Source organism: Chiloscyllium plagiosum, unplaced genomic scaffold (assembly GCF_037043375.1).
Source record: "Chiloscyllium plagiosum isolate Xiang-an unplaced genomic scaffold, Cpla_swu_hap1 HiC_scaffold_5, whole genome shotgun sequence".
Classification (NCBI taxonomy): Eukaryota; Metazoa; Chordata; class Chondrichthyes; order Orectolobiformes; family Hemiscylliidae; genus Chiloscyllium; species Chiloscyllium plagiosum.
The window spans coordinates 132,597,541-132,620,052 of record NW_028270143.1 but is presented as its reverse complement, the minus strand read 5'-3'; the positions used below and the strand labels follow the sequence as shown (position 1 = coordinate 132,620,052).

At 47.4% G+C, this 22,512-nt stretch overlaps 2 protein-coding genes across 4 annotated transcripts in view; one reads left to right on the top strand and one right to left on the bottom strand.

Moving 5' to 3' along the window:
* Positions 1–4,297: 4,297 nt before the first annotated feature.
* On the bottom strand, positions 4,298–9,448 carry exosc4 (exosome component 4). The gene is made up of 3 exons (XM_043690967.2): positions 9,251–9,448; positions 6,329–6,535; positions 4,298–4,749 (listed from the first exon to the last, which is right to left on the bottom strand). The coding sequence occupies exons 1-3, from the start codon at positions 9,419–9,421 to the stop codon at positions 4,390–4,392; spliced, it is 738 nt and encodes a 245-aa protein (XP_043546902.1). The 5' UTR covers positions 9,422–9,448; the 3' UTR covers positions 4,298–4,389.
* A 659-nt stretch (positions 9,449–10,107) lies between these two features.
* Positions 10,108–22,512, top strand: part of oplah (5-oxoprolinase, ATP-hydrolysing) — a 74,862-nt gene continuing 62,457 nt past the window's right edge. The window contains exons 1-7 of one of the 3 annotated variants that reach the window (XM_043690964.2): positions 10,108–10,136; positions 11,137–11,256; positions 12,664–12,858; positions 13,394–13,585; positions 17,221–17,335; positions 18,141–18,264; positions 19,089–19,284. In XM_043690964.2, the coding sequence (XP_043546899.2) occupies positions 12,691–12,858; positions 13,394–13,585; positions 17,221–17,335; positions 18,141–18,264; positions 19,089–19,284 (795 nt within the window). In that variant the 5' untranslated portion in view covers positions 10,108–10,136; positions 11,137–11,256; positions 12,664–12,690. The other 2 variants (XM_043690961.2, XM_043690962.2) reach the window with 2 other exon arrangements.

Below are 22,512 nucleotides of genomic sequence, written 5' to 3'. Positions count from 1 at the left end.
GCAACAAACACTACATCAGATATAGACTAGCCACCAATAGACATGACCAGCTATCACTAGTGTCCTTACACACAGACTAGGACAACACATTCATCCTTGGACAGGCAAAACAGAGATATACACGGGAATTCCTAGAGGCGTGGCATTCAAACCAGAATTCCATCAGTAAACACATTGATTTGGACCCCATTTACCAACCTCTGAGAAAAAAAACAGAAATGATAGCAACCAGGTATCGTTAACAGACCAAGACACATAAATAGAAAGCAGAACATCAGCACTTCACCAGAGGCTCACTGATGTTACCTAGCATGGTGACGAAACAACTGAGAACAAACCTACTAGCTCAGCGAGCAATCTTACAACCTGAACCACAAATCTTCTCAAAAATCGTAATGTTCCCAACGTTGGGGAAGTCCAGAACTAGAGGTCACGGTCTAAGAATAAGCAATAAGCCCTTCAGGACTGAGATGAGGAAGAATTTCTTCACTCAGAGATGTGAACCTGTGGAATTCTCTCCCATAGGAAGCTGTTGGGGCCAGTTTGTTAGGTATATTTAAGAAGATGCTGAACGTGGCCCTTGCGGCTAAAGGGATCAAGGGGTATGGGGAGAAAGTGGGAGTGGGATACCGAGATTGCATGATCAGCTATGATCGTATTGAATGGCGATGTATGCTCGAAAGGCCGAATGGCTTACTCCTGCACCTATTCTCTATGTTTTTATTCTGCATAACATATTTCACAGAGAATGATGTTCTTCTAGAGACAGCTGTCGTACAGCGTTGAAACAGATCCTTCAGTCTAACTCATTTGGCCCATATCCCTCTAAATGTTTCATATCCATGTACCTGTCCAAATATCTTTTAACTGTACCTGCCTCTACCACTTCCTCTGGCACTTTGTTTCATACACATAACACCCTGTGTATTAAAAAGTTACCCGTCAGATCCCTTTAAATCTTTTTCCTCTCACCTTAAATCTGTGCCCTCTATTGTCTGAGGATATTAGAGTCAGAGAAATAGAGATGTACAACACGGAAACAGACCCTTTGGTCCAACCCGTCCATGTCGACCATATATGCCAACCTAATCTAGTCCCATTTGCCAGCATTTTTCCCACGTTCCCTTAAACCCTTCCTATTCAGATACCCATCCAGATGCCTTAGTTTTGAACTCCCCTAACCCAGGGAAAAGACCTTGTCTGTGCCCCTCAGGATTTTATAAAGGTCACTCCTCAGCCCCCTATGCTCCAAGGTAAAACGTACCAGCCTATCCAGTCCCTCCTTATAATTCAAATCTTCCAGTCTTCGTAACATCTTCATCAATCTTTTTTGCACCCTTTACAGTTTAATAATGTTTCCTATAGCAGAGTGACCAGAATTGTACACAGTACTCAAAATGTGGCCTTACAAATGTCTTGTAGTCATAACATGACGATCCAATTCCTGTACTGAATGCTCTGACTGATGAAGGCAAGTGTGCCAAACATCACCTTCACCATCCTGTCTGTATGCAACGCACGTTCAAGGAACCATGCACTTGTAGTCCTAGATCTCTGTTCGATAACACTCCCCACGGCTTTACCACTAACTGTACAAGTCCTGCCTGTTTAGCCTTACCAAAATGCAACATCACATATTTATCTAAATTGAATTTCATTTGCCATGCCTTGGCCAACTTACCGAGATCCAGTTGTACTCAAGAGATATTCTTCTTCACTGTCCACTGTACCACCTGTTTTGGTGTCATCCACAAACTTACTACCCATGCTTCCGATACTCTCATCTAAATAGTTTACATAAACGATGATCAAGTGGACTCGGCACTGATCCCACAGCACACCGCTGGTCACAGGTCTCCAGTCCGAACAACCCTCTACCAGCACCGTCTTCCACATCAAGCCAATTTGTATCCAACTGGCAACTGTCAATCCAACTGTCTCCCTCAATCCTATGTGATCTAACCTTACTAACTAGTCTACCATGCAGAATCCTATTGAAAGCCTTGCTAAAATACTTGTAGAGAAAAGGCAAAAGTGCAGATACTGGAGATCAGAATCAAGATTAGAGTGGTGCTGGAAAAAGCAGTATCCGAGGAGCAGGAAAATCAACGTTTTGGGCAAAAGCCCTTCATCAGAAATATTGAGAATGCCTATCACTCTGCCTTCGTCAACCTTCTTGGTCATGAAGGTGTGAAGTTAAAAGTTGTTAAACAGTAGAATTGTTTAAAAGTAGCTAAAGGGTAGAAGTAGTTAAAAGGGTTAAAATACGAATGCATGCTACCTCATTAAGTGAGCAGCGGGGAAGCCAGTGTGAGGAACTGGGAGGCCTATTGTCCCACGGAGGAGAAAGTGAGGTCTGCAGATGCTGGAGATCAGAGCTGAAAAGCACAGCAGGTCAGGCAGCATCCAGGGAACAGGAGAATCGACGTTTCGGGCATAAGCCCTTCTTCCTGAAGAAGGGCTTATGCCTGAAATGTCGATTCTCCTCAGAGGTGGGCTTCCTCAGTGACAGTCCAGGCACGTTACCCAGTGAATAAAAAGCAATGGTACTCCTTTGTTGGGAGAGAGACAGTGCTGCCAGACCTGCTGACCAGGGTCAGCGCCGAATCCTCTCCAAAGCTTTTGTATAATCAGTTGTACTTTGACCTGTACTTTAACTCAAGTTTATGTTTTTTCCTGCAAGTCACTTCTTCAAAAAACTCAAATCAAGTTTGTGAGACACTGTTTCCCCACGCACAAAGAATGCTTACTACCCCTTATCAGTCCTTGCCTTTCCAAATACACCTAAATCCTGTCTCTCACAATCACCTCCAACACCCCTCCACACCACTGACGTTAGGCTCACCAGTCTGTAGTTAGAAACATAGAAAAAATACAGCGCAGTACAGACCCTTTGGCCCTCAATGTTGCGCCGATCCAAGCCCACCTAACCTACACTAGCCCACTATCCTCCATATGCCTATCCAATGCCTGTTTAAATGCCCATAAAGCGAGAGAGTCCACCACTGCTACTGGCAGGGCATTCCATGAACTCACGACTCGCTGAGTAAAGAATCTACCCCTAACATCTGTCCTATACCTACCACCCCTTAATTTAAAGCTATGTCCCCTCGTAATAGCTGACTCCATACGTGGAAATAGTTCCCTGCAACCTTTCTTTAATAATGGCACAATATTAGCCATCCTCCAAGTCTTCCTGCACCTCACCTGTGGCGGTTGATGATACAAATATCTCTGCTCGGGACCCCACAATTTCTTCCCTAGCTTCCCACAGCATGGGGTACACTTGATCAATTCCTGTCTTGAAGTTTAGTTACAACACTGTAAAACATTTATATTGCTACAATATCATAGACTTACACAAGTCAGGGTTCTGCACGAGCCTACAGGGAATACCGCACGGGGGCCAGTATGAAACGTGCAAAAAGGTGAGAACCTTACCTGTAGCCAGGTAAGAAAATAAAAAAATCTTGATTGTGCCTTGGCGGACAGGAGAAAATAAGAGGAAAAACTGAACAAAGCACTCAGCTGCGGTCGAGGGGCAAGGCTGCCTGGTGAGAGACAGACAGAGGATCCTCAGCTCTTACATCTCTGACAGGATTGAGCACTGCTGAGACATGGAGTCCAAGGAGAATAAACCTCCCCAAAGAGAGAGAAAAAATATACACACGAGGATACTACTAGAGATTACACACACAACCGATTGACTGACTACTCGGAGTTCATTACGAGAGACTGATTTATGACGTCACATGTGAACTGCATGAATCACAAAAAGGTAGGATCCAAGTTTAGTGGGTTATAGAGAAGACAACTGGGCCTTTTGTTTCAAAATTAACAGAGTATAAAAATGCTGGAGATCACAGCAGGTCAGGCAGCATCCACAGAAAGAAAGAAAGCTAATATTCTGAGTCTATGTGATTCTTTAGCTCTGATGAAATGTTAGCTTGCTATCTCATGGATGCTGCATAACCTGCCATGATCTCCAGCATTTTTTGTTTCCAATACAGATTCCAGCACCTGCAGAAATTTGCTCCTGTAAAAACAGGGAGGTCTTGCTAAAACAATGCAGAACACTAGTCAGACCACAGCTGGAAGACTGTGAACAGTCTTGGGCCCCTCATCTATAGGGTAATACATAGGCAATCCTAAGGAGGTTCACTTGGCTGATCCTGAGTATGGAGGGAACATCTTTTGAGGAGAGGTTGAGCCTGTACTTGGAGCGTTATTCCCATATTTCACAGATGACACTGATAGGGGAGGCAGAGTAAGGAAGTTCCGGTGTTTGGTAAGAATCCTTTGAAACAAAGAAAGAAAAGAATGCTTTTATTGAGGGGAAACTTTGCACACGTCATACAAAAGATGGAACAGTCTGTCTCTCCAGGAGAGTCACTCCCCCACCAGCGTGGTTACTTCCTGCACGTGCTCCCTGACCACACGGTCCAACACGGCGTACACATCCCCACACGCTTTTGCCGCTGCGTCCACCACTTTCTCCAGGTGGTCCTCATGCAGCCTCGAGTTCATTTCCAGCAAAGCAATCTGCTGCGACTTGGGGAGCAGGGCCAGGGCCACCTGGGGACCCCCAGCTGACTCTTCGATGTAGCTGAGGTCCACTAAGGGGGTGTCCTCGACAAAGCCTGTGGAGCAGGCACATACGTAGTCCCGCATGGGGATTCCTGCGTCGATCACAGCCAGTGTCGCTGCATTAACACAAGCGCAATAGTTGCCACCGTCTGCCTGCAAGATCTGTGGAGGGGAGAACAAAGCAGGAGGTGAGCACAGGTCTCAGATTTTCAGAGCTGGCAAGTAGAGGGGAGGTGGTCATCTAGCAAATCCTGACATCAAACACCATCATATTATTGAACGGCAATTATCCAGAACGGAAAGAAGCCATTGAACTCTCCAAAACTGTGACACGGGAACATTAAGCCCTCCGGTCTGTTCTGCTATTCAGTTAGATCTCACCTAATCTGTACCTCAATTTTAACCTTTGTTATTCATCCTTTGATAACCTTATACATAAACAATCAGAAAAGGCAGTGATGAACAATGACAGATGTTTAAGAAAATCATTCAGGACTCGCAACATAGATATATTCATGAGAGATTGAAGGATTCTAGGAAGGTGATAAGCCAACCATGGTTCACCAGGGAAGTTCAAGATTTGAAAGAAAAAACAAATCAGTGTGGCAAAGATTAGTGGTGAGCAAGAGGATTGGGCAAGTTTTTAAAACCAGCAATAGAGGAGGGAAAAAAATAAATTTTGGAAAGCTAGTAATATCAAAATAGAGAGCAAGAGCTTTTTTAATTATATAAAAGGAAGAGAGAAGACAAAGTGAACACAGGCTTCTTCAAGAATGAGGTTGGGTAAACAATAATGGGGAACCAGGAGAGGGCAGAGGAGCTGAATAAATACAGTACTTTACATTAGTCTTCACAGTAGAAGCCATTGATAGCATCGCAAAATTCCTGTATGTTCAAAGAGCAAAAGGAGGAGAGGAAATAAATATAATAACTATCATTACTGGAAAAGTGCAAGGGGAAATTAATAGGGTGAAAGACCGATAAGTCCCTTGAACATCCTAGGGTAATGAAGGTGGTAGCTACAGAGATAGTGGACCCACTGGTGGTAATCTTCAAGGAATCCTTAAATTCTGGAATTGTTGGAAACGGGGGTCCTTTCAAAATGGTGTTCTTAGTATTTCCTGTGTAGCTTGAGACCTCGTTTAACTGTGTTACAGGAGTAACTAGCCTTCTACAAACATGGATTATTTGTCAGTGGGGTCACAATGATCAGTGTTTTCGGAAAAAAAATGCTTGTACTTAGAAGGAATGAAAACTAACTTTCAAATACAATTGGGCGAGGTGGCAACTTGCTATCTTGGCACCACAAGTAACTTCATGTTGTCATTGGCCAAGAGGATTTTGACAGGGGATTGAATGGCAGAGAAGGCTCTGAAAGCAGAAACCTCCTACATTACATGTCTCTCTACCAGTCTTCAAGATTATAAGTTACCTGCAGCATCCACATCTATAGATGAGACAGTTTGAGATTTCCACTCGCCTTTATGGGAGGAAGCGCTTCCCGACTTCATCCTCAATACTTAGGACTCCGTTCCCTTGTTCCAGAAACTCCCATGAGAGAAGAGAGTTTCTGTTCATCTGGGTTGAGGCTGACCACCAAACAAGACAGGGTGTACAAAGTAAAGGATAATTGGGATGGGATATAAGGGGACTCTGGTTCAGTGCCTGACTCGGGGACAGGGGCCAGACAGGGGAGTGAAGATCAGAGCTAAAGGCCAGTTTACAGCTCTAAACACAATACCTGCACGTAAATGTCAATCTGGGAACGTGGGTAAAGCTGTGTCAAAATGGCAGCTTCAAATGTCTGTTTCAGGTGCAAGGTCATCTCAGACGACTTGCGGTCTCCATGGGGTCTCCTCTTACGCTCGCCTGTGCTGAAGGTTGCCATGCTGTATTGACAGTTTACCATTGCTTTGTCATGTAGGGCTTTACTGCGAGCACCACGAACCTAAAACACAGGAAACTGCAATCACTATCATTCACAACAGACACAGACAGGGACAGTGTAGAGAGAGCTTTACTCTGTATCTAACCCGGTGTTGTCCCTGTCCTGGGAGTGTTTGATGGGGGGACAGCATAGAGAGAGCTTTACTCTGTATCTAACCCCATGCTGTCCCTGTCCTGGGGGTGTTAGATGGGGACAGTGTAGAGGAACCTTGCTCTGTATCTAACCCTGTCCCAAGAGTGATTGATGCAGGACAGTGTAGAGATGGGGCTTTACTCTGTATCTAACAACATGCTGTCTCCATCTTTTCCCTGGGAGTGATTGATGGGCAAGGTGTAGAGAAAGCTTTACTCTGTATCTAACTTTGTGCTGTCTCTGTCCTGGGAGTGATTGATGAGGATGGGTGTGGAGGAGCTTTACTCTGTATCTAACTCCACACTCCCTCTCCCAGGCGTGTTTGATGGGAGACAGAGTAGAAGGAGCTTTACTTTGTATCTAACCCCATGCTGCCCGTCTTGGGAGTGTTTGATGGGGTGTCAGTGTAGAGGAAGCTTTACTCTGTATCTAACCCTATGCTGTCCCTGTCCTGTGTCCTGGGAGTGTTTGATGGGGGACAGTGTAGAGGGAGCTTTACTCTGTATCTAATCCCGTGCTGTCCCTGTCCTGGGAGTGTTTGATGGGGGACAGTGTAGAGGGAGCTTTACTCTGTATCTAACCCCATGCTGCCCGTCTTGGGAGTGTTTGATGGGAGACAGTGTAGAGGGAGCTTTACTCTGTATCTAACCCCGTGCTGTCCCTGTCCCTGGGAGTGTTTGATGGGAGACAGTGTAGAGGGAGCTTTACTCTGTATCTAACCCCGTGCTGTCCCTGTCCTGGGAGTGTTTGATGGGAGACAGTGTAGAGGAAGCTTTACTCTGTATCTAACCCCGTGCTGTCCCTGTCCCTGGGAGTGTTTGATGGTGGGACAGTGTAGAGGGAGCTTTACTCTGTATCTAACCCTGTGCTGTCCCTGTCCTGGGAGTGTTTGATGGGGGACAGTGTAGAGGGAGCTTTACTCTGTATCTAACCCCGTGCTGTCCCTGTCCTGGGAGTGTTTGATGGGGACAGTGTAGAGGAAGCATTACTCTGTATCTAACCCCATGCTGTCCCTGTCCTGGGAGTGTTTGATGGGGGGGACAGTGTAGAGTGAGCTTTACTCTGTATCTAACCACGTGCTGTCCCAGTCCTGGGAGTGTTTGATAGGGACAGTGTAGAGGGAGCTTTACTCTGTATCTAACCCCGTGCTGTCCCTGTCCAGGGAGTGTTTGATGGGGGACAGTGTAGAGTGAGCTTTACTCTGTATCTAACCCCGTGCTGTCCCTGTCCTGGGAATGTTTGATGGGGACAGTGTAGAGGAAGCTTTACTCTGTATCTAACCCTGTGCTGTCCCTGTCCTGGGAGTGTTTGATGGGGGGACAGTGTAGAGGGAGCTTTACTCTGTATCTAACCCTGTGCTGTCCCTGTCCTGGGAGTGTTTGATGGGGGACAGTGTAGAGGGAGCTTTACTCTGTATCTAACCCCGTGCTGTCCCAGTCCTGGGAGTGTTTGATGGGGGACAGTGTAGAGGGAGCTTTACTCTGTATCTAACCCCGTGCTGTCCCAGTCCTGGGAGTGTTTGATGGAGGACAGTGTAGAGGGAGCTTTACTCTGTATCTAACCCCGTGCTGTCCCTGTCCTGGGAGTGTTTGATGGGGCGACAGTGTAGAGGGAGCTTTACTCAGTATCTAACCCCGTGCTGTCCCTGTCCTGGGAGTGTTTGATGGGGGGACAGTGTAGAGTGAGCTTTACTCTGTATCTAACCCCGTGCTGTCCCTGTCCTGGGAATGTTTGATGGGGACAGTGTAGAGGAAGCTTTACTCTGTATCTAACCCCGTGCTGTCCCTGTCCTGGGAGTGTTTGATGGGGCGACAGTGTAGAGGGAGCTTTACTCAGTATCTAACCCTGTGCTGTCCCTGTCCTGGGAGTGTTTGATGGGGGGACAGTGTAGAGGGAGCTTTACTCTGTATCTAACCCTGTGCTGTCCCTGTCCTGGGAGTGTTTGATGGGGGACAGTGTAGAGGGAGCTTTACTCTGTATCTAACCCCGTGCTGTCCCAGTCCTGGGAGTGTTTGATGGGGGACAGTGTAGAGGGAGCTTTACTCTGTATCTAACCCCGTGCTGTCCCAGTCCTGGGAGTGTTTGATGGAGGACAGTGTAGAGGGAGCTTTACTCTGTATCTAACCCCGTGCTGTCCCTGTCCTGGGAGTGTTTGATGGGGACAGTGTAGAGGGAGCTTTATTCTGTATCTAACCCCGTGCTGTCCCTGTCCTGGGAGTGTTTGATGGGGACAGTGTAGAGGGAGCTTTACTCTGTATCTAACCCCGTGCTGTCCCTGTCCTGGGAGTGTTTGATGGTGGGACAGTGTAGAGGGAGCTTTACTCTGTATCTAACCCCGTGCTGTCCCTGTCCTGGGAGTGTTTGATGGGGCACAGTGTAGAGGGAGCTTTACTCTGTATCTAACCCCGTGCTGTCCCTGTCCTGGGAATGTTTGATGGGGGGACAGTGTAGAGAGAGCTTTACTCTGTATCTAACCCCGTGCTGTCCCTGTCCTGGGAGTGTTTGATGGGGGGACAGTGTAGAGGAAGCTTTACTCCGTACATATTACCGTGCCGTGCCTGCACATGCGCACCGGGTACTTACCTCATGCGGACCGTAAACCACCGCCAGCGCCTTGGTGTTCCCCTGCTCAATATAAGCCGAGCCGTCGGCCTGGGCGAACACTCCCATCCTGGCCTGAATCTTCCGCAGTTCGGTGGGCTTCCTGCCGTCCACGCGGTATCCCTGATCGGAGAACAACTCCATCCCCGCCATCTTGTCGGTCCGCTCACACCGGGAATGGACTGCACCTCCCAGAGACCCTTGCGATAGCGGACTACAACTCCCATCGTCCCCCACGAGTGATCGCCCCGCTGCATCCTGGGAATTCTAGTTTGGGCTTTGACAGCGGCCTCACAGGCGGGAGGATGAACAAAGATCTTGTGTTTCTGTCTTAATAAGTGACCCCGTGACCCCTCAGGAAATGCCGCTAATGTCTCAATTCTATCATGACTATTTATTCCATATCGTTCCCAATCAATTTGGCCATGTACAAAAACAGAAGTTGCTGGCAAAGCAGGTCTGCGAGGGGAAATCAACGTTAACCTTTCGGGTCCAGCCACCCTTGCTTAGATCCCGATTTTGTGTGCGTATCCTTTGGCCGGTGTGAGGACCAATCCAAATGCAGGACATTAGATCAGTTGGCACCACATGCGCATTGGCCGGGCGCCCGCCAATCAGAATGGCGTCCGATCGGCGGGCGGAGCCCCCGTCCGCTGATTGGATGCCCCTGCACCAATCCGCGCATCGCCCTCTCGTGATTGGCCAGCGCGTTGACGCCCTCTCTGTCCGAGTGGCCAGAAAGTGTCGGCATTGGTGATTGGACGATGCGGGCGCGTCCCGCCGTTTGTGGTTGGTGGAAGTTGGGAGTGGGCGGGGCCTCGCCGCGCAACGGTCTCCGCTTCGGGACACGGGGAGAAAGAGGAGAGAGGTGTCCGAGTGAATTAGACTGACAGGCATTGGGGGGGTAGCTTGTCAGGGGATCAAGTGAGTTAGACTGACAGGTTTGTGGGGTTAGCCTGTCAGGGGATCACATGGGTTAGACTGACAGGGGGATTAGTCTGTCAATGAGTTAGGCAGATGGGGGGGTAGTCAGGGTTAGAAGAGGGGGAACTAGACTGACTGGGGTTTGGGGGGGGGTTTTAACTAATGAGCTTTGGAGTTACACTGGTTTAGATGGATAAGGGTTAGACTGACATGGGTTCAGGGCATTAAAGGATGGGATTGGGGTTAGACTGAGGGGTTCAGGGCATTAGACTGATGGGATTGGGGTTAGACTGACATGGGTTCAGGGCATTAAAGGATGAGATTGGGGTTAGACTGAGGGGTTCAGGGCATTACACTGATGGGATTGGGGTTAGACTGAGGGGTTCAGGGCATTACACTGATGGGATTGGGGTTAGACTGAGGGGTTCAGGGCATTAGACTGATGGGATTGGGGTTAGACTGAGGGGTTCAGGGCATTAGACTGATGGGATTGGGGTTAGACTGAGGGGTTCAGGGCATTAGACTGATGGGATTGGGGTTAGACTGAGGGGTTCAGGGCATTAGACTGATGGGATTGGGGTTAGACTGAGGGGTTCAGGGCATTAGACTGATGGGATTGGGGTTAGACTGAGGGGTTCAGGGCATTAAAGGATGAGATTGGGGTTAGACTGAGGGGTTCAGGGCATTAGACTGATGGGATTGGGATTAGACTGAGGGATTCAGGACGTTACACTGATGGGATTGGGGTTAAACTGACAGGATCAAATGGGCAGGGGATTTGTGGATATACTGACGGGAAGGGTATTGAATTGGAGCAGGACTAAGGAGGGTGGTCAGATACCCTGTTGTCCCCACTGCCCTATAATTCTTGCCCTATCTGGAAACCACACACTTACCTGTTTAAAATAATTCTAACTGGTGGCTTTCCTTTTGTTGCTTTTAAGATAATTGAACTTTGAAGGAATTTCTAAAGCTTTCCAGCACAGCTAGGTGGCACTGGATGATCAAGGGGGACATTGGGAGTGTGGATGCTGATTTATTCATTGTTACTACATGTGCCTCAGGTGAGTCTGTATCAATTTGTGTTCAACAGAATTGGCCTTCCAGCTTTTATCATCACACTGAACAAGTTCCTGCCACTTTGAAATTACACAGTGTGGTAAGGTTTGGAACTGAGTTACAAAACAAAGTTCACAGATTAACAAAGATTCATAAACACACACATTGGTTTGCAGAGGTTTATTATATATTAACAACGTCAGGGTGGCAAGAGGGTCTGCAAGTTTAATATTAGCAAGATTAACTCTGGCATTTTTTATAGCAGATCTATCATTTACATTTACTCAAAAAGATAACTGGCAATTTGACAGTGTTGTTAATTTTCTCAGGATATCCTAAAGTGTTTTACTAAAGTATTTTTTAAAGTCTAGTCACTGTTGGAATGTCGGATATAAGGGAATTAATTAATGCACAGCAAACAGGCACTGACAATAGTGTGGGAGTGAACAAATCAGTGTTGGGTCTGTGATAAGGGATAAACATAGGTACCAGAGCCTGTGGGGACCTCCTTCACTCTTGTTTCAAAAGTGCTATGATCTTTTATGTCTACCTGTGATCTTCCAACAGTTTGGCACTCCCTCAGCACTGACCCTCCAACAGTGTGGCACTCCTTCAGCACTGACCCTCTGATAGTTCGGCACTGTCTCAGCACTCTCTCTCTGATAATGCAGCACTCCCTCAGCACTGACCCTCCGACAGTGTGATACTCCCTCACCACTGACCCTCTGACAGTGTGACACTCCCTCACCACTGACCCCCATACTGTGTGGCACTCCCTCAGCACTGAACCTCCATCAGTGCGGCACTCCCTCAGCATGGAACCTCCAACAGGGTGGCACTCCCTCAGAACTGACCCTCTGACAGTGCAGCGCTCCTTCAGCACTGACCCTCTGATCGTGCAGTGCTCCCTCAGCACTGACCCTCCAACACTGACCCCTTGACAGCGCAATGCTCCCTCAGCACTGACCCTCTGACAGTGTGACACTCCCTCACCATTGACCCCTTGACAGTGCGACACTCCCTTCAGCACTGACCCTCCCACAGTGTGGCACTTCCTTCAGCACTGACCCTCCAACAGTGCAGTACTCCCTCAGCACTGACCCTCCGACCGTACAGCACACCCTCAATACTGCACTGGGAGCCTGGAATTTTTGCTTAAGTCTCTGAACGGAGACCTGAAGCACAGGAGACCTGAAGCACAAAGTTTTGACTTTGTGGCCGGGGCGTCCCCATTGACACAAGTTTGCAGTGAAGTGGAAACCACCTCAGTGCACGTCGCAGCCCAGTGAGCTCTCTTAACCCAACAGCAGTCAGCCTCCGAGCAATGTGCAGTAACTGGCACTGAGTTGAGGTGAAGGAGACAGATGAAGGTGGTTTCCATGCCAACGTGCTTTTCCGTCTCTCCCTGACAGCCACACCCTGAATTGCAGCTCTGAGCCATGGTGCAACCGGAGAAGTTTCAGTTTGCTATCGATCGCGGTGGAACTTTCACCGATATCTTCAGCCGGTGTCCGGGGGGCAAAATTCGTGTCATGAAACTGCTCTCTGAGGACCCAGCCAATTACCAAGATGCTCCCACCGAGGGTATCAGGAGAATACTACAGGAGGTAAATCACTGTGCTCTCTATAGGCATGGGGACATCTTTATTGATTGTATGTCAGTTGTGTGTGTTTGAATGGATGTGTCAGAAATTAATTGGAGCTTCGCTTATGCTTATGTACAAAAGAACAGACTGAAAATAGTGTCATTAGATTTCAAGGTGCATGTTAGTATCGAATAAAATTAAAGCTTACAATGGTGTGTTAAGGTGGGTTCCGGTTTTATCCTCCAATATTTGGAAAAGAAGAACTCATGGATTGTCTCAGGAAATCATTAGAGGAGAGTGGCTTTGTGCACAAATCACTGCAGGAGGAAGAGACCCCTGTGTCATTCCTAACAGAATTACACTGATTTCATTGAGGGAGACCTGTGGCATCATGCACAGAACATTGCTGAAGAATGGGCAGTGGACCCAGTGGCATTGCTCCCACTGGCTTTCTGAAAGAGGGGTGTTGAACACTCTAGCATTAGGCTGTCCTATAGGGAGAGTGTGCACAGCAGTGTCTCCCATTGATTCAGCTTTCTGTGTGTGCCTGTGACAGGAGACAGGGATGCAGCTGCCTCAGGATCGTCTGATTGACACTTCCAGGATCGACTGGATCCGGATGGGAACGACCGTCGCCACAAACGCACTGCTGGAGCGAAAGGGAGAGCGAGTCGCACTGGTGATCACCAAAGGGTTCAAGGACTTGCTACACATTGGTAACCAGTCCCGGCCGAAGATATTCGACCTGGTAAACCTTCACAAATCACTCTTTTAGCCACAGCTGGAGTTTTGTGTCTCTTTATAGGTACAACTCTTTCCATTGTCATACCCTTGGATAAGGAGCAATAGAGATTTCCCGGCATAAGATCAGTGAGTAGAAGAGAGGCTGGAAAATCTGGGATTGTTATCCACAGAGCAAATGGGGATGATTTATTTGAGGTGTGTGAAATCAGGACATTCAGGGTTTCATTTTAGAAGCCGTTAACTATGTCCGAGTTCTCTGAAGAAATATGTAGTTTAAGGGATTAAGCAGGAGATTCAGAAGCATAGGTTCAGTTCAAATAACTTGACGCATTAGCAGAGAGCTGACTTAAGGCTGAGCAGGAGTGGGAGCACAATGTTTGAGTCTTCAGAAAGGACAGGTGCTGAAGGAATGGTGCTGGGACAAGTGGGGTAACTATTGTGATAAACCACCTCCCAGTCACCGCCCACTTTAATTCCCCTTCCCACTCCCTTTCCGACATGACCAACCTTGGCCTCGTCTATTGCCACAACGAACCAAACCACAAATTGGAGGAACAACACCTCATTTTCCGCCTGGGCAGCCTACAGCCCGGAGGACTTAACGTTGAGTTCTCCAATTTCAAATAACCTCCTATCCCATCCCCTGACTCCCTTCCCTGCTCCTACCCCTCCTTTCCACTCCTCCTTGCCACCAACTGGACCTATTCCTCCCATTGACCAATTAGGTCATACTCTCTATCTGACTTCACCTATCCCAATTCACCACCCTGCCCCCACCACCCCCTTTATCTGCAGCTCCCCCTACACCCACCCCGAATCCTGAAGAAGGGTTACACCTGAAAATGTTGACTTTTGCACCTCCTGATGCTGCCTGACTTGCTGTGTTCTCCCAGTCTCCTGCCTGTCTACAAAGCCCATGTTGTTACAACAGCTGGAGGTACAGCACCTCACTTTCAGCTTTAGCACTTTACAGCCTCAGGATTCAACATCGAGTTCAGCAACTTCAGAGCATGAATTCTCCTTAATATGATAATCCCTCACTCACCCTGTCTCCAATGTCTTATTTGCATTCAGTAGTTAATCTGTTCCTGTAGTTAACATCTATTCTTCATCTCTCCCTCTCTTTCTCTCTGCCTGATCTTTGTGTGCCATTCTGGTCTCCATGCTGTAGGAAGGATATTGTGAAACTTGAAAGGGTTCAGAAAAGATTTACAAAGATGTTGCCAGGGTTGGAGGTTTGAGCTATAGGGAGAGGTTGAACAGGCTGGGGCTGTTTTCCCTGGAGTGTCGGAGGCTGAGGGGGGAGCTTATCGAGGTTTATAAAATCATGAGGGGCGTGGATAGGATAGACAAGGTAATTTCACTGGGGTGGGGGAGTCTAGAACTAAAGGGCATAGGTTTAAGGTGAGAGGGGAAAGATCTAAAAGGGACCTAAGGGGCAACGTTTTCGTGCAAAGGATAGTGTGTGTACGTAATGATCTGCCAGAGGAAGTGGTGGAGGCTGGTACACTTACAGCATTTAAAAGGCATCTGGTTGGGCATCTGAATAGGAAGAGTTTACAGGGATACGGACCAAGTGCTAGCAAATGGGATTAGATTAGGTTGGGATATCTGGTCAGCATGGACAAGTTGGACCGAAGTGTCTGTTTCTGTGCTGTACATCTCTATGACCTGCTGAGTTTCTCTAGCAATTTCCATTTTATTCATAATTCCGGCAGTGGAAGAGGCTAGCAGCCAGGGAGACCTGGAATTCAAAAGTAACAAAGGGAAACAGGATCCTGTGGTTGGCTGGTGGGGGGGTGGGGATGTCATATTCTTGGAGCAGTTCTCCCGATTCCTGTGATGCTCAGAAACGTCAGAAGCCTATCCTGGGACCGTAAGCTGCACAGGGATTTAACTTTCACCCAGACGGGCAGGTGCAATGGAGGTCATTGCTCATGAGTTTTGAGATTATGTTTTCCAAAATGGTATCCTGATGCAGTAGCTGGAATTTTATTGGCACACTGTGGATTGCTTTCCCGCCCCACTGCCACTGGCATTTCCTGAAAAAGGCAGTTAGTGCAAGAAGGATCAATCCTGCACCAAGTTTCTGAGCAAAGGACTCGGAATCAGAAAGTGCAATTGAAAGCCATCTCGCTGCTCCTGCCTTTGATCTCCCACCCCCTTCCGTAGTGCCCCCCACCTCACCACACCCATCCCACCCTCCTCCATCCTACCCTCCTCCATCCTTCCACAGTGCCCCCATCCCACCCTCCTCCCTCCTTCCATAGTCCTCCCCCACTACCTCATCCCATCCTCCTCCCCTCTTCCACAGTGCCCCCCCTCACCAGCCCCATCCCACCCTCCCCCCCCCCCTCTTCCACAGTGCCCCCCACCTCACCACCCCCATCCCACCCTTCTCTCCCCTTCCATAGTGCCCCCCCTTACTACCCCATCCCACCCTCCTCCCCCCTTCCATAGTACCCCACCCCCACTACCCCATCCCACCTTCCTTCACCTTTGAACTTTAATCCTTCCAGTCCTGGTTCCTAAGCTCCAGGGAAGATCCGCTGCTGCCCAGTGAGATCGGCACTTAATATGACGACTTCATGCAACAACAAAAGGTGATGTGGAACACCCTCCAGCTGGTGGACATCCCTGTGGCCTGGGCAGGGCAGTGATGGATGAAGTTTAACATGGAGCTCTGCTGGTTTAATTGGAGGAAAGGAAAATAGGAATATTTACTGAATGGTCTTCATCATGCAGTCACTAGCTCTATCTCTCCCTCCCTGTGTGCCTGTCTCCCTCTTCTCCCCTTTTTGCATACTCTCTCTCTTTCTCTTACTCTTCCCTTTACACACCAAAGATCCTCAGACAGCGCCTTCCAAACCAACAACCACTTCCATCTAGAAGGACAAGGGCAGCAGATACATGGGAACACCATCCCCTTCAAGTTCCCCTCCAAGCCACTCACCATCCTGACTTGTAAATATATTGCTGTTCCTTCAGTGTCGCTGAGTCAAAATCTGAAATTCCGTCCTTCAGGTCATTGTAGGTCAACCTATAGCACATGGACTGTAGTGGTTCAAGGGCAGCTAGGGACAGGCTAATAAATGCTGGGCACAGCCAGCATTGCTCCCATCCCACAAAAAAATGAATAAATAAAAAAAACACACACACACTCTCTCCCTCTCTCTCTCTCTCTCTCACACACACACAATCTCTCTCTCTCTCTCACACGGACTCACAAACACATGCACACACATTCTCTCACACACAGAAACATGCGCACGCATTCTCTCTCTCTGTCAAATATAAACACACACACTCTCTCACACAAACACATGCATACTTATGCTTTCTCTCTCGCATAAACACACACATTCTTTTTCTCTCTCTCACTCACTCTCACACACACACACACACACACACACACACACACACACACACACAAACCTCCCGCAGAAGAATGCCTCTCCCTCTTTGTCCTACAATTCCTTTTACACTAATGCTCATATTCTCTCTTTCCCTTTTTTTCCCTTCTACATTACGTTCCCTCCAGATGCATGGTTGCTCACTCTGATTTTTTTCTCTCCTTGTTGCCCGTCTCTGCCTTCTCTGCATGCTCTCTCATACCCTGCCTCTCTCTCCCTCCTATAGGAGATTGTAATGCCGGAGGTATTATACGAAGAGGTAATCGAAGTTGATGAGCGAGTAGTTCTGCAGCAGGATGGCTGCCAGCTGCCTAAGCAGGCTGGCCTGGAGACAGCACTGGGTAGGTGGTGTCCATGTCTCTGCTTATCGAGAATAAATCATAGAATTTAACCGCTCACTGTAACCATTTATCAATAAAACAGGAGATTCACCAAGAACCACACCTTAATCTTCAGGGTTTGATATCTCTCACCCTCCATCCCTCAGAGTTTCTGACGCTTGATGTTTTGTCTCGCTGAGATGAGTTTTTGAATCCTATACTCACTCTGTCATGAGACTGCCTCTTTCCATCTCCATGATACCAGGCATCTCCGGCACACCCTTCAGCTGCTGAAATCTTCATCCAAGTCTTTGTTACACCTTGGTTTAACTTTTCTAACCCAACTCTGGTCTCCCATCTTCCACTCTCTGGAACCTCATGGTCATCAGAAACTCACTGCCGTTGTTGTAAATCCGACCGAGTCCTGTTCATTTGTCAGCTCCGTACTCGCACACTTACTCTGGCTCCCAGTGAGATTTTAAAACTCGTTTCCTTCCTTTCAGACGTACAGTCGCCTTGCACTCCCCTTGTCTCAATAGCCTTCTCCAACCCCAAAATCTCTGCACTGTTTTAGCTCCAAGCTCTTCTGCATCACTGATGGTAATTGCACCACTCATTAATGCCCACTGCACAGTGAAGGAAAGATAGACAGGTGGAGAAGTCTATGTTTTTATGTTTTTTAACATCTCTTGTCAAGGGAGCACTTTGCGACATTGCGTTGCATTGAAAACATGGTTTGATAAATCCAAACATTTCTTCCTTTGGGAGTGAGTTTGTAGAGCGGACGTCTTGAAAGATTACTTGATGCTTCTTTGTGTTGTTGCAGGAGCCACAGGGGAGCGTGTAGAGGTTTGGAAAGCCGTGAACATGTCACAGCTGAAAGGGCAGCTGATGGGCATCCTATTGAGGGGCATCCAGAGCCTGGCAGTGGTCCTGCTCCATTCCTACATGTAAGACAAGTGGCATTAACAACACAGCCCTTAACCCTCCTTGCTGCTTGTTCTAGAACATTCCCTGTTAGCCATGAAACATCCCTGCGCTCCCCTTTCCTTGTTATATAAGAGTGTGTGCAGGGAGATTACAGTGTAATAGAACCATAGAATCCCTGCCATATGTAGCCAAACCATTTGACCCATCGAGACCACTCTGACCCTCCGAAGAGCATCCAACCAGGCCCACCCCTTCCCCAGTCCCTATAACCCTGCATTTCCCATGGCTAATCCACCTAACCTGCACATCCCTGGACACTATGGGTAATTTAGCATGACCACTCTATCTTTGAAATGTGGGAGGAAACCCACACAGACACGGGTCAATGTACAAACTCTACACAGACAGTCACCCAAATCTGGAATCAAACCCAGGTCACTGGTGCTGTGAGGCATCAGTGATAACCACTGAGTCATTGTGCTCCCCTGTTGTGCCTGGAAAATTAATATTCTCACCTGTAACATCCCTGGTGATGGTCATTCTAGAACATTCCCTTGGAATTCCTGTTTAAAAATTGAGCCCTGACAACTCTGAATCATTTCTCACCAAGATGACAGTTCTGGAACTTCCCTCCTATCAGCTGTTGTTTCTGGAATGTTTCTGCACGCTGCCAGTTCAAGAATATTCTTCCCCAGGCTATCTGTTCCAGAGCGAGCGTTTCTGGAACATTCCGCTCCGAATTATGATTTAAGTGTTCGGATTTAATCTTGCAAGTAGCTGATGATCCTTGTTCTCTCCCCACTCTCTCCCTCCTCCCTCCCTCCTCTCTCCCCTGTCTCTCTAGATGGCCTCATCACGAGAAACAAATTGGGGATTTGGCAAAGCAACTCGGGTTCAAACACATCTCACTGTCCTCGGAGGTGATGCCCATGATCCGTGCTGTCCCTCGTGGTTACACAGCCTGTGCTGATGCCTACCTGACACCGTGCATTAAGAAATACCTCAATGGCTTCTGTGCAGGATTCCAGGACAGTCTCAAAGTAAGGGGGTTATATTATAAAAGAAAGTTATTTTCTAGATCTCAGTTTACAGAAAATCTGTTCAAACTTCTTGTCATTTCAGTGATCCCCCAGTATTGAGCGTGTGTGAATGAATGTGGTTTTTGCATGTGTTGGTGAGCACGTGAGTATCTGGACATGTTTGGAGTACAATGACTTAGTACCTATGTTACTGCATTAATGTTAATTCATGGGCTGAGGTAAATGTTTCTGAGAAATAAGATTAAATTCCACTTTGGCAGTTGCGAAATTTAAATCTGACCAATTAGAAATAAACTGGAATGTAAAGTTAGTCTCAGTAATAGTGATCATGAAATTACCAGATTATTGTAGTAATAAAGCCTGGTTCACAAGTGCCGTTGAGGGAGGGAAATCTGTCATCTCCTACACGATGCCATCTGAAATGGCCAAGCAAGTCACTTGAGAATGTGGTGCCAGAAAAGCACAGCCAGTCAGCAGCATCCGAGGAACAGGAGAATCGACGTTTTGGGAATTTCCTGATGAAGGGCTTATGTTCGAAAATGTCAATTTTCCTGCTCCTTGGATGCTGCCAGACCAGCTGTGCATGTCAAGCACCACATTCCTGACTCTGATCTTCAGCATCTGCAGTCCACACTTTCTCCCAGCAAGTCTCTCGGTTGTAATCCTAAGGTTGGCTCGTTACCACCTCCTGTTCTACCAGGAATTCTCTGAGTCTGAGAATGAAATGAAACAATACATGTGTGCGTTGTGTTTACATGTGCATGGGAGTGTGTGGGAATGTGAAGATGGTAATGGGAATATTTGGGTGGTTATGAGAATGAGAATGTGCTAGTCTGTACAGAAATGCATTCATGTCTGTGATATTATGACCTGAGCTGATTGAAATAACTCCACAGAGGTCGGTATCCCATCACCGAGTCACTGTTTATTTACACGGGAACAGTTCTTGACTCTAGTACTGCCTCTTCAGGGACAGTTGTCAGTATTTCTGATGTTTCCTTTTTTATAGCTGCAGTAGTGAGTACAGTGGTTTATTTCTTGATTATATGTTTTTTGGAGATAAGTCTCTTGATTAAACTTAAAATATAAGCGATAACTATTACAAGGGGACATAAATTTAAGGTGAAGGGTGGAAGGTATGGGGGGATGTCAGGGGTGGGTTCTTTAGAGTCAGAATCTTTGGTGACCTTTAAGCGGCAATTGGATAGGTACATGGATAGGTGCTTAAGCTAGGACAAATGTTCGGCACAACATCGTGGGCCGAAGGGCCTGTTCTGTGCTGTATTGTTCTATGTTCTACCAGGTAAATAGTGTGGTGAAGAAGGCATATGGCGTACTGGCTTTTATTGGTAGAGGAATTGAGTTCCGGAGTCCTGAGGTCATGTCGCAGTTGTATAAGACTCTGGTGCGGCCGCATCTGGAGTATTGTGTGCAGTTTTGGTCGCCATACTATAGGAAGGATGTGAAGGCACTGGAACGGGTGCAGAGGAGGTTTACCAGGATGTTGCCTGGTATGGTAGGAAGATCGTGTGAGGAAAGGCTGCGGCACTTGGGGTTGTTTTCATTGGAGAAAAGAAGGTTTAGGGGTGACTTGATAGAGGTGTACAAGATGATTAGAGGTTTAGATAGGGTCGACAGTGAGAATCTTTTTCCACGTATGGAGTCAGCCATTACAAGGGGGCATAGCTTTAAATTAAGGGGGGGTAGGTATAGGACAGATGTTAGGGGTAGGTTCTTTACTCAGCGAGTCGTGAGTTCATGGAATGCCCTGCCAGTAGCAGTGGTGGACTCTCCCTCATTATGGGCATTTAAGCGGTCATTGGATAGGCATATGGAGGATAGTGGGCTAGTGTAGGTTGGGTGGGCTTGGATCGGCGCAACATCGAGGGTCGAAGGGCCTGTACTGCGCTGTATTCTTCTATGTTCTATGTTCTATTAATTTAACCTGGTACAGTGTTTTGTGGAGGAATAAGACGGTGTTATTTTCTGGGTTTGTAGACTGTGAAGGAGCAAAAATGGCCTTTGCAGTGAGATGTACTTCTTGTCAGATGTGGGAGTTTAAAGAGAGTTTTTAAGGGTTACTGCGGATTATATCTGCCATAAATGCAGTTGGATGCGAATCTTATCTGATCAAATGGATCGGTTGGAGAGACAGTTAGAAGCGATGAGGAATTTGCAACAGCAACAGTATGTGATGGATGGCAGGTATAGGAAGAGGGGAAAGTCTCAGATACAGTCACACAGATGGGTTAACTCCGTGAAGGGTAAGAGAGGTAGGCAGCTAGGGCAGGAGTCTTTTGTGGATATACCCATTCCAAACAGGTATGCTATTTGGAAAATGTAGGGGGTGATGGGTTCTCAGGGGAACATTGCACTAACAGCGAAGTTTCTGGTATTGAGACTGGCTCTAATGCAATGAGGGGTATGTTGGCTTCCAAGAGATCAATTGTGTTAGGGGATTCTGTAGTCCGAGGAACAGACAGACATTTCTGTGGCCAGCAGAGAAAAAGCAGAATGGTGTGTTGTTTCCCTGGTCCCAGGATCAAGGATGTCTCAGAGAGTGCAGAATGTTCTCACGGGGCCAGCAAGAGGTCATTGTCCACATTGGAACCAACGACATTGGAAGGGAAAAGGTTGAGACTCTGAAGGGAGATTACAGAGAGTTAGGTAGAAGTTTAAAAAGGAGGTTCTCAAAGGATTATTCCCAGTACTACGAGCTAGTGAGGGCAGGAATAGGAGGATAGAGCAGATGAATGCATGGCTGAGGAGCTGGTGTATGGGAGAAGGATTCACATTTTTGGATCATTGGAATCTCTTTTGGGGTAGAAGTGACCTGTACAAGAAGGACGGATTGCACCTGAAGTGGAAAGGGACTAATATACTGGCAGAGAAATTTGCTAGAACTGCTCGGGAGGATTTAAACTAGTAAGGTGGGGTGGGACCCAAGGAGATAGTGAGGAAAGAGATCAACCTGAGACTGGTACAGTTGAGAACAGAAATGAGTCAAACAGGCAGGGACAAGGTAGGACAAATAAATTAAACTGCATTTATTTCAATGCAAGGGGCCTAACAGGGAAGGCAGATTAACTCAGGACATGGTTAGGAACATGGGACTGGGATATCATAGCAATTACAGAAATGTGGCTCAGGAATGGGCAGGACTGGCAGCTTAATGTTCCAGGATACAAATGCTACAGGAAGGACAGAAAGGGAGGCAAGAGAGGAGGG